Genomic DNA, 14,720 nt, shown 5'->3' on the forward strand with positions numbered 1-14,720 from the left:
TATTAAAAGATAGTATGTAAAATTTTCAGTCCCTACTGGATATTGTAATATGTATCATTTTTCTTTGATTTCTTAGTGCTTTGCTGGTGGCTAGGTCTTTGTCTAGTGAAGCCCTGCTCACAGCTCCTCAGCTTATGGCCTGTGCTCTTTCACTCCTGGGCCATCTTCTATGTGTAGGGCCAGGTGAGGGCGCTCGAGTTTGTATTCTTATTTTACTTAGCCGTGCACTAGTGTTTTTAAAGCCTCACTGGTCACTTGGCTCGTCCCGTAGGAATAGGCCCTGTGTGTGTGCTATGTGCATCATGTGATCCTAACTTGCCCCTGAAGATCTGTGAAGTGTACACTGGGCAGGTCTGAGGGACTACTGAGGGTTACCTTTGACCCAGCATGGCAGCTGCCTAGAGGAGCTGATGGCCGGATTAGACTTTGAAGGGAGAATTGTATTAAGCAGACAAAGAGGAGAAATGATTTTTCTAGAGAGAAGATGGAGCTTGAATGAACATTGAGTGACATGGCAGGGTTTGTCACGTTAGCAAGTCAGTCACATAATTGGTTTCAGGGGCATTTTCAGTGGGCAAGAGGAGGTGTTAACCACTTCTTTCCTAAAACGCCAAGTATCTGAGCCCTCTTCTCCACGCTTGGCTGTTGCCCACACTGCCACCGCTTTCTTTGGGCGTGCTAAAAGGATATTACGTGTCTATGTCAGGGAGCCTAGGGCTTTCTCACAGCTGTCACTTCCAAAGAACTTTTTTGGATTATTGGAGAGGTCCGAAAAATACCTGTATAGGAGCTAGTATGGAGTCTCAGTGGGTTAAGGGGAACCAGCTCTAATCTCTGCACATACTCCTTGCAAATAAATGACTTAATGTAATGAAAATACCTATTCAGAGTTGGGTGTAATGGTGCACACGTTTGTGATAACTCTCCAAGCATTTGATATTCGTTACTGTGATTTATGTCTTTGTGGCTTATTTTTTACAGATGGACTCTTAACGAGTCTCAAATGTTGAAATAAAGGCAATTTGGAGCTATCTTCTAAATTGTTTATTTTATGTCACTTTGGAAAACGTCAGAGTTGGCATTATATTAACTATCAGGGAGTACTGATATAAAGAAATGAAAAGGTCAAATTGTATGAGAACACATCTGTAATCAGGAGACAGGCAGAATATCAGATCAGATTCGTCCTCCACTGTACAATCAGTTTGGGGCCAGCCTGGGCAACGTGAGCTCTTGTCTATATGACAAACTAACAAAAAATAAAAACAAGAAAGTTGAAAAATGTTAATTATGTTCCTTCAAGTCCCTATGTAGATTCCCTAGTTTTTCTTGTATGTGTATTTTCTTGTTTTTCAAGAGATTTAAAGTTAGGGGCATTAGCTTGAGTGTTTTGTACTGGACTTCACAGTGATGGGGTGTGTTTGTGGTTGGGGAAGGCGCTGGCTCCTGTAGCTTCAGGCAGCAGTTAGATCCCTGCTGGTGTGCTCTCTCTGCAGTTGTGCCCTCCATACCTGGCTCCCGTCTGGCCCTGATAGCTCGGATCCTTCACCCTCAGCAGCTCACACACTCCTTCATACACGCTGCTATGGGAATGGCAGTGGCTTGGTGTGCGGCCATCATGACCAAGGGCCAGTACAGGTCTCTCGTGGTTCCCTGCACTGGAACTGAAAGGTATGGTATGGTAAAGTTTTCTTCTTTCTAGGAATTCTGTTTACTTGCTAAGTCAAAGGAGACACATGGAGATCACTAGTGTAGCACCCTGTTTTCCAGACTCACAGGAATTCCTGTTTCTGTGTATCAAGTTGTTAAGTGATATTTTATGTTTGAGAAAACTACAAAATTTTCAAGATATTTTTGTGTGGAAGGTGCTGTGTAGGCACTGTTGGGTTCCTGAGAGTGATTCAGGGATGATGTCTAAGCTGCTTGAGAGTTGAGAGTGCTGCAGAGAGATCTAGGGAGAAGGGAGCATCATCCAGGAGTCAGGCATGGGCTGTCCTGACTTAGAGGCTAGTGTTCCCAGGTCTGCTAACCTTTCCAGAAGGCTGCCTGGTTAGGAGAGACATGAGAAGCTCAGAGCTCCACACCTGTAGGTACACATGCAGATTATTTATAGTCCTTATCAGATGAAGTCAACTTGCCTTGGAAGCAAGATGACTGTTGTACACATTCTTAACCTCAGATTTCCAAGGAAACAGAACAACAGTGAGAATCTCATGTGTCGGGAAAGTGCTTCATTATTCCTTTGCTCTTGTTTACCTAAAGTAAGTCATTTGCTTAGAATTTGTGGCATTTCTAAAGTTACTAACTTGGAATTTTGCCTTCTGGCAAATAGCCTTAGAACCATGATAATGTGTTTTCAACTATTAATAGCTTAACTTTTCTCCTCAGCTTAGATAGTCCTGCTGCTCAAACCTGCATGAATGAATATCATCTGTTTTTCCTACTGTCTGGAGCATTCATGGGCTACAGCTATAGTCTTCTGTATTTCATTAACAACATGAATTATCTTCCGTTTCCTATTATACAGGTAAGATACAACTTGAGCATTTCCCAACTATAATGTGGTAATATCAACACTGCCATGTCTATGCATATGACCAGCCCTGTCTGATTACTTCAAGATTTGATCAGTAAAATTAAAATGTCTCTGTGAGTAAAACTGCCCGGCAGCCAAGTTCAGGTCCATGAAAGTGCAGTGGCACAGGCGTCTGTGATCCCAGTTTGTTTGAGGCACCTCTCGAAGCTCTGAGGTCAGCTAGCCTGGCCTGTAGCAGTGGACAGACCCCGCCTTAAACCAGCTTAACCTAAGAGTGTATTTGAGACCCTAAGCCTTGCTTTCCTGCTGCCACTCTCAAATGCTACTCCTCGTTCCTTCTGGTCAGTAGTTAGACTTGCTGTGACGGAGCAATGGAGGGGAGAATGGCACCATTCACGTGAAGGGTTGTGTGGCCACCTGCTTAGGGATGCGCAAGTTATTTAAGAACACTCAGTTACTGTCTCAGATCCTTTTCAGAACAAGACATGGATATGTAAATAAAACTCCTTCTCCTGAGTGATGTAGTAAAAACTATGCTTCAGTTAGGTTGTGTGTGTGTGTGTGTGTGTGTGTGTGTGTGTGTGTGTGTGTGTGTGCGCGCGCGCGTGCGTGCGCGCGTGTGCGTATTGAGACTAGAGGTTGGTGTTTGCTGTGTTCATCAATTGCTTGTCACTTTAGATTTTGAGACAAGGTCACCTACATAATTTGGAATTTATTACCGTGGTAAATTGGGCATCAGGGATCCTCCTGTCTGGCCTGCCTAGTACTAATATCATAGGCGTGTGCTACCATTTCTGTCTTCTTACATGAGTGTGGGGGAATCTGAACTCAGGCCCTCATGCTTGGATGGCAGACACTTGACTAAGCCATCTCCCTAGCTTATTTACTAGGCTTTTTAAAAAACAAAACGAAGCTGAAACAGGTGTGATACTCAGCAGTTAAAAGTACTTGGAGTGTAAATTGATGTCTTCGCTCAGTCTCTGGGTCCCATAAGAGATCAGTTCCCAAAAGTTGTCCTTTAACCTCCAGATGTGCATTTTGACACATTTACTTGGGGACATACACAGACAGATGTAAAAGTTAAAAAGCAAACCTCCAACTAACGTAGTAGGAGTAAAGCCTGGAACTGAGCCATGTTTTTGTCCTGTTGTGCTTGGATCTTGTGTACCGCATTCCTGCCCTGGCTGGGAGGCCTGGCACCGGTGAGAAGAACTGAGGAGTAAAGGAGTCGAGTGGTGATGGGGGTTCTCCCTGCCTGGCTTGTCACATGCCCGTTGCGTTGGTGAGCAGAGCCGGGAGAACACATCTGTGAGGAGATTATGTCCTCACCTTCCTGCAGCTGTGAGTGTGTGAGCAACATTTCCTCCTTAGGAACTCTTCTCACTGTGAAGATTGACAGTGGATGCATTCACAGTATCTCATGGAGAACAGTTCCATACAGGAACACCCTGTGGGTCATGGTCTCAAGTCCAAATGTAACACAAAACAGGAGGAGGGAAAGAAAGTGCTGGAGAAAATAGACACTCCTGAACATCTTGCTGAGTCTTGAGGGGAAATTGACCATCTATTTAACAGATAAACATTGAACACAGGAGCTAATAGTTGACATTGCTGATAAATTATTGTATCTACCAGATACTGCCAAATTTTGGAATTATTTTTGTAATTTTTTTGGATTCTTGTATCTCAAAAGTTTATTCTAAGATGAAAAACTTTCACTTTAGATTAACTTCATATAGGTTTTTTTTTTGTTTTTTTTTTGGTTTTTTTTTGTTTTGTTTTGTTTTTTTTTTGGTGAGGCAGGGAGGGTCTCAGTAGTCCTGACTCCAGATCTTTCCTCAGCTTCACAAGTGTTAGTTACAGGCATGTGCTACCATACCTAGCTTTAAAATTTAACATTTGGCTAACATATATATTTGGGACATCTCTTGTAGCTACATGAATGTAGTCATCTGCTCAGGCCGGTGCTGTCCTCTAAGGACTGCTGGAATACCTGTAGTCGTGGACTTCTTATTTTCTTAATTTTGTAGCTTGGTTGTCCTAGATCTCACCATACACACACATACACACACACACACACACACACACTCACACACACACATACTCCTTGTGCATCATCACATCCTGCCTAGATTCCTTTTTTTTTTAAAAACTAGTTGATTTTTTTAAAATTATGTGTTTGTGATCAGGTATATGCATTTGAGTACAGGACTCCTGAAGAACCCGAAAAATCCTTGGGATTTGGAGTGACGGTCAGTTGTGAGCTGCCTGATATGGGTTTTGGGAACTGAACTTAAGTTCTCTGCAAAAGCAGCAAGAGCTCTGAAGCACCGAACTGTCTCTCTAGCCCCCTTTAATGAGAGTGATAAAGATCTCTAATGTTAATATTAATGAAGAAGTAAGCTTCTCTACCAACATGCCATTTGTGCAAGCATTAACCAGATGAAACCTGTAGAGCGTAGCATACTGGAGCTGTAGCATCTAGTATGTTGTATGTATGAAGTATGTTGTATGTATGACCAAGGCCATAATACTTAACTGAAATAAAGATAGCCAAGACCCTCTAATACTTAACTGAAAAATATTTGCTCTTTGGATCAAGTGAAGGTATGGTGAGAGCTCTCTGTACATTGGTAGTGATGCTAAGAGCTGCTACAGAAACTGTATCCTTCCTGTTGTGGGGTGATGGGGTGGTAGCACCAGTGGCTACGTGGAGGAATTCAGTTCCATGTCTGTACTTTGAAATCTTAACTACACCAATATAGTGGAAGCTGTACATGCTACAGTCATGGTATCAGAATAGTTTCATCTGATGCTTTGCCTTTCTTTAACTTCTAAAATCCCTTAAAGAGGGTCAGTCCCAGTATCTGTTTCGTTAGCATTTTGGGAGTGAGTGGTGGGAAGGAGAAGAAGCAGCCAATGTTTCTGAAGTGTGGTTTTGTTTTTGTTTTTTTAATTTGGTATTTTTTTATTAGAATACTTTTATTTAGCATATTTGTTGCTTTTGCAGATAAATAGAGCAATGTGATATGTTCAGGTTGCAGCGTACAGGGAGCTGCACACGCTGATGCCTGGGCTGGTGCTACCTGGTGTGTACAGGGAAGTTAGTGCAGAGTCTGCAGGGTCGGTGCAGAGTGCTCTTTAGGAGTATGGGCTCCGGGGCTGGCCGGCTGGGATCTGAACTCCAGATCTACCTTCCGCTAGCCTTTGGATTGTTTACAGTCTTCACTCCTTGGTTTTGTCATCTGTAAGACGAGACTAGGCCCTTTAGAGGGCTGTGAGGTGTAAATGATTTAAACATGATTAGAACAGCCTGAAAAACGTTTCCTGCTGTTGTCTGCTTCCCTTTATTTATGGATTTGATTTCTACAGTTTTACTCTCAGTAGTTAATCACAATCTTACCATAGTAAATAGAAAATCGCACAAATGGTAAGTTTTAATTAAGAACTAGATACTAGTATTTTATTTTTATTGCATATTATTCTTGTTTTACTAACACATCTATCATAAGTATGTTTTATATGTAGGAACATGTACAGTATATAAAGAGTTTGGCACTGCCTGGCATTTACTAGGTCTTGGGATATATGCCCCACGGAAAAGAGGGGGCTACTGAGCTATTATGTTTTCTCATATTTTCCTGATCAATAAATAGTTCTTCACATCATATGGATTGATACTGTTAATTTTCTTATTTCTGATCTTAGTTGTATAGTATAAAAATTGTTAAATTATTTAAGCATCACAATAGTTGTCTTTTTGTATAATTTTAAGTTCTAAATTGCATTTCTCTTGTGTGTATGTATACGCATGTGCTCGTGCACATAGCTTATGGAAGTTGGTTCTCTTGTACTGTATGGATCTCATGTGGAATAGAACTGAGACCATCAGGCTTGGCTGCAGGCATCTTTATCCACTGAGCCATCTCATAGGCTTTTGTTTAGATTGGATTTTTGGTGAGGATTGACCTACCTCACATGAGCTAGGCAAGCTGCTGCATTGAGTTGCTGCCCCAGCTCTGAGTGCCTGTGTCTCACCTGCCTTGCTAGTCACTGTTCACTGCTGAATGTGTCACTTGACTTTTTTCTCCTTGCTTTTCACAGCAGTACAAATTTCTGCGTTTCCGGAGATCTCTCCTCTTACTAGTTAAACATAGCTGTGTGGAATCCCTGTTCATGGTCAGAAATTTCTGCATTGTATATTATTTTTTTGGTAAGAATTTCTACTTTCTAATATAGTCTATTTTTAGCTCATAGTGTAGAAAATGTCAGTTACAAAGTTACTATTTATTGAATTAGTATTTTAAGTATTGTTGTGCTTAATAAGCCCAACTGATTTCATTGTTTGAATTGTCAGGATTTGGTAAGGGGGGTTTTAATTAAACGAAATGGTGTGTGTGTGTGTGTGTGTGTGTGTGTGTATTACTCTTTAAACAGAAAGAAATCTCTTGTGTTGCAGTGCAAGGTAAATTGTGAGCAGTTATGTTCGCCTCAGGAAAACAGGCTGCACAGCTTAGAACAGAAGAGCTGTTGTGGAGGCAGAGAGCAGGGCAAAGGGGAGCTGCTCAGGGGCCAAGTGTTTAATCATGCATGGCGAGAAAGTTCTGGAGATCTGTGCACAGCAGTCCAAGCAAAGATTCAAGATGGCAAACATGTCAGAGCCAGAGAGCAGCTGCAAGAGTTGGTTTTCTCCTGTCATGTGGGGTCTGGGAATTGAACTCAGGTTGTTAGACTTGGTGGTGAGCTCTTTTACCTGCTGAGACTCCAAGCTCCACAACTATGTGCTTTGTTCTCTGCATGAGTGACAGGCAGGGATGAGTGACTTCACCTGTAGATTGAGACGGTAATGGAATTGGTCATAGTTCACGATGCATAGCTGTTTTCCACATGGTTTGTGTACTGAAAAGCTGGATGTGCTGCACATAGCCTGTCATAGTTGTCCTGCTTTATTTTGTTTTAACAACCATGGTGACTAAGACGTGTGTATGTCAGAATTGTACAAGAAAAGACTTCCAGTATTTAGAAATTATTTTCTTCTCTATTCCTAATCAGACAGCATTTTACCTGAGCTCTCTCTGTGTACTTGAACCTCCTGGTTTAAAGCATAGGGAAGAGTTGCTTTCATTAACTTCTCATGTTCCTCTTGGTATTGTTCCCTCAGGCCATATTCCCAAAGCGTGGATTAACACTGCTCTGGACCTTCACACCGATGAGTGAGTCGTCTGATTTAACCTGTTTCCTTCTTTTACATCGTGCTCCTTTCTAGCAGCTCGCTTAGGTTTATCCTTTACCTTCTTTTAATTGAAATAAGAATCAACAGAAGAGAGGGAGGAACTTGGTATAACTCGAAGGGCTGGCTCATGCCCCTGCCCATCCTGTTTATAGGTTGGAAACTCAACTCTGTGCTCACTTCTTAGCTGCTGTGGGGTCAGGTGAAGGCTGAGCTTTCCGTGACTCCATGTTTTTTCTGGCTTCCTCACCAGTCTATCCTGTGATGGATTTATTAGTTTCTCATGTTTAGTTAAGTCTGGGTGTTGAATGCCATGTGCCAAGTGCCATTGCGTTAGTCTGCTTCTCTTTAGCTACCTACAGATGCCAGGTGGGTCATCTCTCAATGTATATTTGAAAATCACTATATTTTGTGAGTCATGCACCTGTATGAACAAAGGGGTATATGTATATATGCATACAGTTCTCAGAGGAAAATATGCATTTTTTTAAAATGCATGTAGCTTTCAGTTTAAAATTCAAAAGGAATCTAAAAAAGTGTGGCACATAGCTTTAACCCTAGCATGAGAGCAGATGCAGGAGGTTAGCCTGGTCTATATAGTGAGTTTTAGGCTAGCCAAGGCTACATAGTGAGACCTTGACTCAAAAAAAACAAAGGCAAAACAAGAGAGCAGGAGATAGCCTCCCGCCTGTCCCTCAGAGCCTCTTCGGACGGAGGGAACAGTGACCAATTTTGTTGCTGGGCTGCCAGTTACCTCTTATACTAAAGAATCCGTTTTCTGAGTTATGTGTCATTTGTTACATGTCACAATTTATCCTGCTGATCCAATCTTTGGTTTAGTAAAAAAACCAATGTAATATTTTAAAAGCTGGGTGGTGGCACATAGCGTTAATTCCAGTGCTCGGGAGGCAGCAGCAGTCAGGTCTGTTGTTCTGCAGAGCCAGTTCCAGGACAGCCCCACAACTAACTAACTAAATGAAATGTTTTCCTCATAGGATTCTTTACATACTTATTTATTTATTTTGTGTGTGTGTGTGTGTGTGTGTGTGTGGACACTGCTTCAGTCACCTCACTCATGCTTCATACAGCTGAGGGCTCGTCTGAGCTGCATGGAGGTGTGTTCCTGCAGACTGGTGAGGCTGAGGCAGGACAGTCATGAGTTCAAGGTGAGACGGGATAAGAAAGATCCTGTTTCAAATAAACACACCAAAAACGGTTTAACCTGTATTTGCTCGATAAAATCTGTTTCCTTTGATGTGATAATTTTGATTTTTTTGGTTACTTCATTATGATACTTATATCATATGAAATCATAGGCTCAGTTTTAGATTTTGACATCTGCATTTCTTTTTAAAGATTTATTTATTATATAATAATACAGTGTACTGTAGCTATCTTCACACACCAGAAGAGGGCATCAGATCCCATTACAGATGGTTGTGAGCCACCATGTGGTTGCTGGGATTTGAACTCAGGACCTCTGGAAGAGCAGTCAGTGCTCTTAACTGCTGAGCCATCTTGGCAGCCCATATCTGCATATTTTAGAGATACTGTAGATTTCAACTATTTTTAAAAGTTTCTAGGTAAAATGTAGTCTTGTCCTCTGCTTAGTTATTAGATGAGAAGTTTCTAAAAATTGTTTAAAAGGCAGAGAGCATTGTTGTAGTGTGTACAATACTCTGTATAGCACATATGAATCTGATGCCTGATCTATAAGTCCTAAACTTGGTTTTGAGACTGTGCTGTCCTTGAACTTGAGATTCTCTTGCCTCCCTTCTTCCTTAATGTGCTTGATGACACACATTAGCCACCATACCCTGCTCCCTACGTGTTTAATAGGTTTAAAGAATTGCCACGAATTAGCAGTAATTACCTGTCCTACCTAAGTAGTTAGGCCTGTAGATGTTGCTCTGGTAAATGGCACTGCAGGCCCTACCTGAGGTTTCCCCTCGGTTTCCCTACATACCTCTGAGGGAGTGTTCGGGAAAGAGCTCCAGAGGTACCAGCAAATAGGGTGTGTTTCTCAGACAGAGGGAGACCTTGTCTTTGCCATGGAGTTAATGGTACTTGCTACTTTCATAGGCAAGCTCACAGGCCTCTTGACACGATAGGCGGTCTCCTGAACGTCTCATTACTCTACCATGTCTGGCTGTGTGGTGTCTTCCTCCTGATGACTTGGTATATCTCATGGATACTCTTCAAAATCTATGCCACAGAGGTCAGTATTTGGAGTTTTTGTCACTGCTATTGTGTTTCAGAGTATGGAAAGTGGAGCTTTCAGCTGAGTGCGGCTCAAAGCCACACTGCTCAGTTGATTTTTCAGTCTCACCACTCTGTTTCCGAGGGAGCGTCTGCACTTTCAGTAGGGTGGTGTTTACTGTACTTACTCAGAGCCTGGCTTTCTTCTTGGGATTCTGAGTATAAAGTAGGCCTAGATTTTAAATTAACTTTTTATGCTATTAAAATAGATACTATCAACATATAAATGTGTGATCATATAATATTTGCTTTTTGAAAATCATCTTGAAGTTTATGTTGAAGAAATGATTATGAAAACTGAATATAGAGAGTTTTATGTATATGGGTATTTTGCCTGCATATGTGTGTATGTATATATATATATATATACCACATACATGCCTGTTGGTATGGGTCCCTTGAAACTGGAGTTAATATACAATGATGAGCTGCTAAGTGGGTGCTAAGACTTGAACCTGGGTCCTCTAGAGGAGCAACTAATACTCCAAACTGCTGAGTCATTTCTCCAGCCCCACAAAAGTATTTTTAAGGGAAGAATTGCCTTTTTTTTTCTTTTTTAGTGATTTTGATGTGTTTTTCATAGAAGTGTTTTATTTGATCTTACCATCTTTATGGTAATCTTCAGTGGTTTCACAGGATTTCTGTTCCTGAACTTTATTTCTATTAATAGATGTGATACTTTAGAAAGTATATTAATTTTTATTAAAAACTTTATGTGTATGAGTGCTTCTCCTACATGTGTATCTGTCACATGAATGCCTGGTATCTGGAGGCCAGAAGAGACCCTTGGGTCTCGTGGGACTTACGCCCTCGCTGTACATGTACTGAGTCCATGTACATGTACATGAGTACAGTATCAAACCTGGGTCCTTTGTGAGAGCAGCCAGTGTTTTTAACTGCTGAGCTGTCTCTCCAGCCCTCACACGGTAGCAGTTCTTTTTTTTTTTTTTTTTTTTTTTTAATTTTTTGAACAACTTTATTTTAAAAAACAAAGATAAATGTACAAATTTTAAGGATTTTTGCATAAAAGTATACGAATACATTTTTGTCAATGTTTGGCTTTTTTTTTTCAAAGGTTTGATAGTGTGCATTAAGGTCTTACTAGTTACAATGAGCATAAAGTACATGTAAAACAGGATGTAACCCGGAATTAGTCAACGTTTTCTTGGTGTGTAAGGATTGAGCATAATGATTTTTTTCTTTTCTTTCTTTTCTTTCTTTCTTTCTTTCTTTCTTTCTTTTTTTTTTTCTTGAGCTTCACACAGTCTGTGAGTTGTTTCTGGAGTGTTCAGTGCTTTCTGGGGTTAGTATCCCACTATCAGTGACTGCATATTATATCTGTTCTTTTGTGACTGGGTTATCTCACTCAGGATGATATTCTCTAGATGCATCCATTTTCTTAAGAATTTCGTTAAGTCATTGTTTCTCATAGCTGAGTAGTACTCCATTGTGTAAATGTACCACAATTTTTGTATCCATTCACCTTCTGAAGGACATCTGGGTTCTTTGGTAGCAGTTCTTCTTAAACAATGCTTTTGCTCGGAGCACTGAAGATACTAATTTATTGTATTGGTTTCTTTATAATGTCAGGCAGTGCTTACTGACTATAACAAGGTCAGGAAGAGTTCCTTTCACATTCTTTGTATCTGATTGTATCTGACAGGCTTATGTGTTCCCTGTTCAGCCACCATTTGCGGAAGAATCAGATGAATGCCTTCCTAAAGTCTTAAATAGCAATCCCCCACTCATCATAAAGGTACCAGAAATGTGCATCTTACGGCTTTACAGTTATCTTTGACTTATCTTACAGAGTTAGAGGTCATAGTTAACATAGCTAGGCATTTAGATATATTTTTTGAGGGCCTAGAATAGTGGTTTTCAACTTGTAGGTTGTGACCTCTTTGGGGAGTCAAATGACCTTTTCACAGGGGTGGCCTAAGACCATGCAAAAACACAGATATTTACATGATGATTCATAAGAGTAGCAAAATTACAGTTATGAAGTAGCAATGAAAATAAACTTATCGCGGAAGTCACCACATGAGGAACTGTATTAAATGGTCACAGCATTAGGAAAGTTGAGAACCACTAGTCTAGAATCTTCTAGTATTAGTATTGTAAAAATTACCTACTTGCTAGTCTTTTTTTTTTTTTTTTTATTCAAGTGATTAAATGTGAAAGTAAAGTACCCTCTGTATGCACCAGCTATGTATGTATGTTCCCCAGGATGTCTTTGAACTCTTGAATCCATATTGTCCTTCTGTCTCAGCTTCCTGAATAGTGAAGACCCCTGGCATGTGCTACCACACCAGCTACCCATAGAAGATGCACATCTCTCAAACATATGATTTAGTGGTAGCCAACTAAATGCATAACTTTGACGCACCATCCCTGTTAATCCAGCAGAAACACTGGTGTGTTTTTAAATTGCTGAATCAAGACATGCTTTATTCACGTAGTGTTTGTGGTCACAGGGAGTGTGCTTGGTTGTGCATTGATATACAAGTACTGGTAATTCTAAAACAAATCATAATTATAAAAGTTAAAGAAGTTTATAAATCAAGCTAAAAGAAAATTTGTTTTGATTTAAATTACAATTTGAAATTGTAAAAGAAATCTAAATATAACAGGGTATGTCTTACCCTGTTAAAAGATCATAGTGCCTTATTTATTTTATCTTATTTGTTTTTGAGACAGGATCCTGCTATGTAGGCCAGGTTGGACTTGATTTTGCAATTTTCCTACCTAAGCCACATTCTAAGTGATAGATAACAGGCATGTTCTGACGTGCCCAGATGGATTAGTACTTTAGAATTAGTTTAAAAGAAATGGTCAGAACCCCATTTTTGACAGTCTAGAGAAGCATAAACAAGTAGGACAGTGCTAAGTTTGTACTTGCAAGAGCAGTGGCACCACCAGCTCCCTGTGCCACAAACTGCTCAGGACTGATGCTTTGAAGAAGTCAAGAGGCTTGCCGGGTAGAGAAGAGATGTTAGTAACGAGCAATAGCTGTGTTTTATGTGTTAGACTCCACTGTTGGATATAGCAGTAGTGAGCAAGCAGTGTCCCTGTTTGTGTGGCCTCACACTGCTCAGTACAAGCAGATGGAGCAGCAGGCACATGTGCCACGACCCACAACTGTGAGTGTGTGGGAGAACAAGAAGTTACACGAGGAAGGGGTATTTGAGTTAACCCTACAGACCTGAAAAACACAGAGCTCTTTAGTTGGTATCCAGAGCCTACAGTGTGTGGGAAGGTAGAGGCACGAGTGTTGCAAAGATCTAGAAGGGAAGTGGTTGTGGTTCTGAAATGCTCTTTTCCCCCTGGGTATTTAATGAGTCTGGATTTTACACATGGTATGATTTTGCTAAAGCTTTAACAGTCTTGCTTTCCTTGTTCCTTTTAGTATTTGGCCTTACAGGACCTGATGTTGCTTTCTCAGTATTCTCCTTCTCGAAGGCAAGAAGTTTTCAGCCTCAGCCAACCAGGTATTGCTGAGAGTCATAGACTATATTAGGCTTGTGTGTGCTCAGAGCGCCCCAGAGCCTTTGGAAGAGAGGTATAGTTTATTTACACCATACATCCTGAGTCCTTAGATGAACACTGGACTGAATCTTGCATGGCTCAAGTGGTGACACTGCTGTGAGTAGAATTTATGTCACCAGGAAAAGCATTGATTTGTGGACATTCATTTTTTTCAGCTCCTTAAATACCTGAACCTGAAGAAATTGTGTAGTCTTATCAGAAAAATTCAGCCTAAGGATCTTAGCTCTGGTACTGCTGTTGAGGACCCTAAAGACCAGGGGGCTTCTTCCAGATGGGAGTAAGACTCGGAGTCGGATTTATCTTCTAACTCCATGGACATAGCTCTGCTCCTGCTAGGTTACTCTGCCTCCCTTAGAAGAAAAGTTAGGCAGAAACTGGATTTAATGGTGACCTAGGGTGACTTTGGCAGGCATGGCAGTCTTTACTGTACTTGCCAAGACTGTACAAGCTCAAGACTGACTTTGCCAGGACTCTCACCGTGTTCCTGGCATGGAAATCGTCTTACCCTAGCCCTAGCCCCATTGAGAACGAGCCTGGGTAACCTTTCATCTGCTTTCTAATTAGCTCTCAATCATTTTGCAAAGCTCGCCAATTCCCAGAATGTAAAAAGATCGTCTGTGGTTAAGCATGATGTGGAAATGAAACCCAGTTATATAAAAATATCATTGATCAGAGCTGCTTTCTTTCTTTTTAGTGGTGAGAATCCAGTGCTGGTACTGTGGAGAAAAAGTGGCCGCTGTGTTTTTTTGTCACACTTGGGCCCATCTTCTGCACTTTGTTATTCAAGCAACTGACAAATTAGCATGTGCTTTGCTAGAGGACTTTTCTGGGCATGTGATTAAAATTTAGTTAGAATATTATACAGCTCCTATTTGTCGTGAGTTACATCTCAGTCTAATGAGTGTCTTGTGTGTGCTTGCTGGTTAGGTGATGGTCCCTGTACGTCGTACTAAAGGAGTATGTGATAAAGGAATGAATGATGTGAGAAGGGAGGAATTTACAGTGCCTCCTGCTATTCTTAACACATGATGGAGCACGTGACAACTCTAGTAGCCAAAGGTCTTGGAAAATCAAAGACAGATGAGGGCTTTTTTTGTTGTTTTTGTCTTTAAGAATGAGAACTATTAATTCATGTTAAATAACTTAATG

The 14,720-nt window shown here is 40.8% G+C and overlaps 1 protein-coding gene across 1 annotated transcript in view; it reads left to right on the top strand.

Moving 5' to 3' along the window:
* NDC1 (NDC1 transmembrane nucleoporin) overlaps positions 1–14,720 on the top strand; it is a 43,631-nt gene that overhangs the window by 4,505 nt on the left and 24,406 nt on the right. The window contains exons 4-10 of the mRNA XM_080921935.1: positions 1,497–1,671; positions 2,389–2,527; positions 6,641–6,749; positions 7,698–7,749; positions 9,849–9,984; positions 11,689–11,781; positions 13,432–13,513. Of these exons, the coding sequence (XP_080778061.1) occupies positions 1,497–1,671; positions 2,389–2,527; positions 6,641–6,749; positions 7,698–7,749; positions 9,849–9,984; positions 11,689–11,781; positions 13,432–13,513 (786 nt within the window). The remainder of the gene's footprint in view (positions 1–1,496; positions 1,672–2,388; positions 2,528–6,640; positions 6,750–7,697; positions 7,750–9,848; positions 9,985–11,688; positions 11,782–13,431; positions 13,514–14,720) is intronic.

The sequence above is a fragment of the Micromys minutus genome (assembly GCF_963924665.1).
Source record: "Micromys minutus genome assembly, chromosome: 9".
Classification (NCBI taxonomy): Eukaryota; Metazoa; Chordata; class Mammalia; order Rodentia; family Muridae; genus Micromys; species Micromys minutus.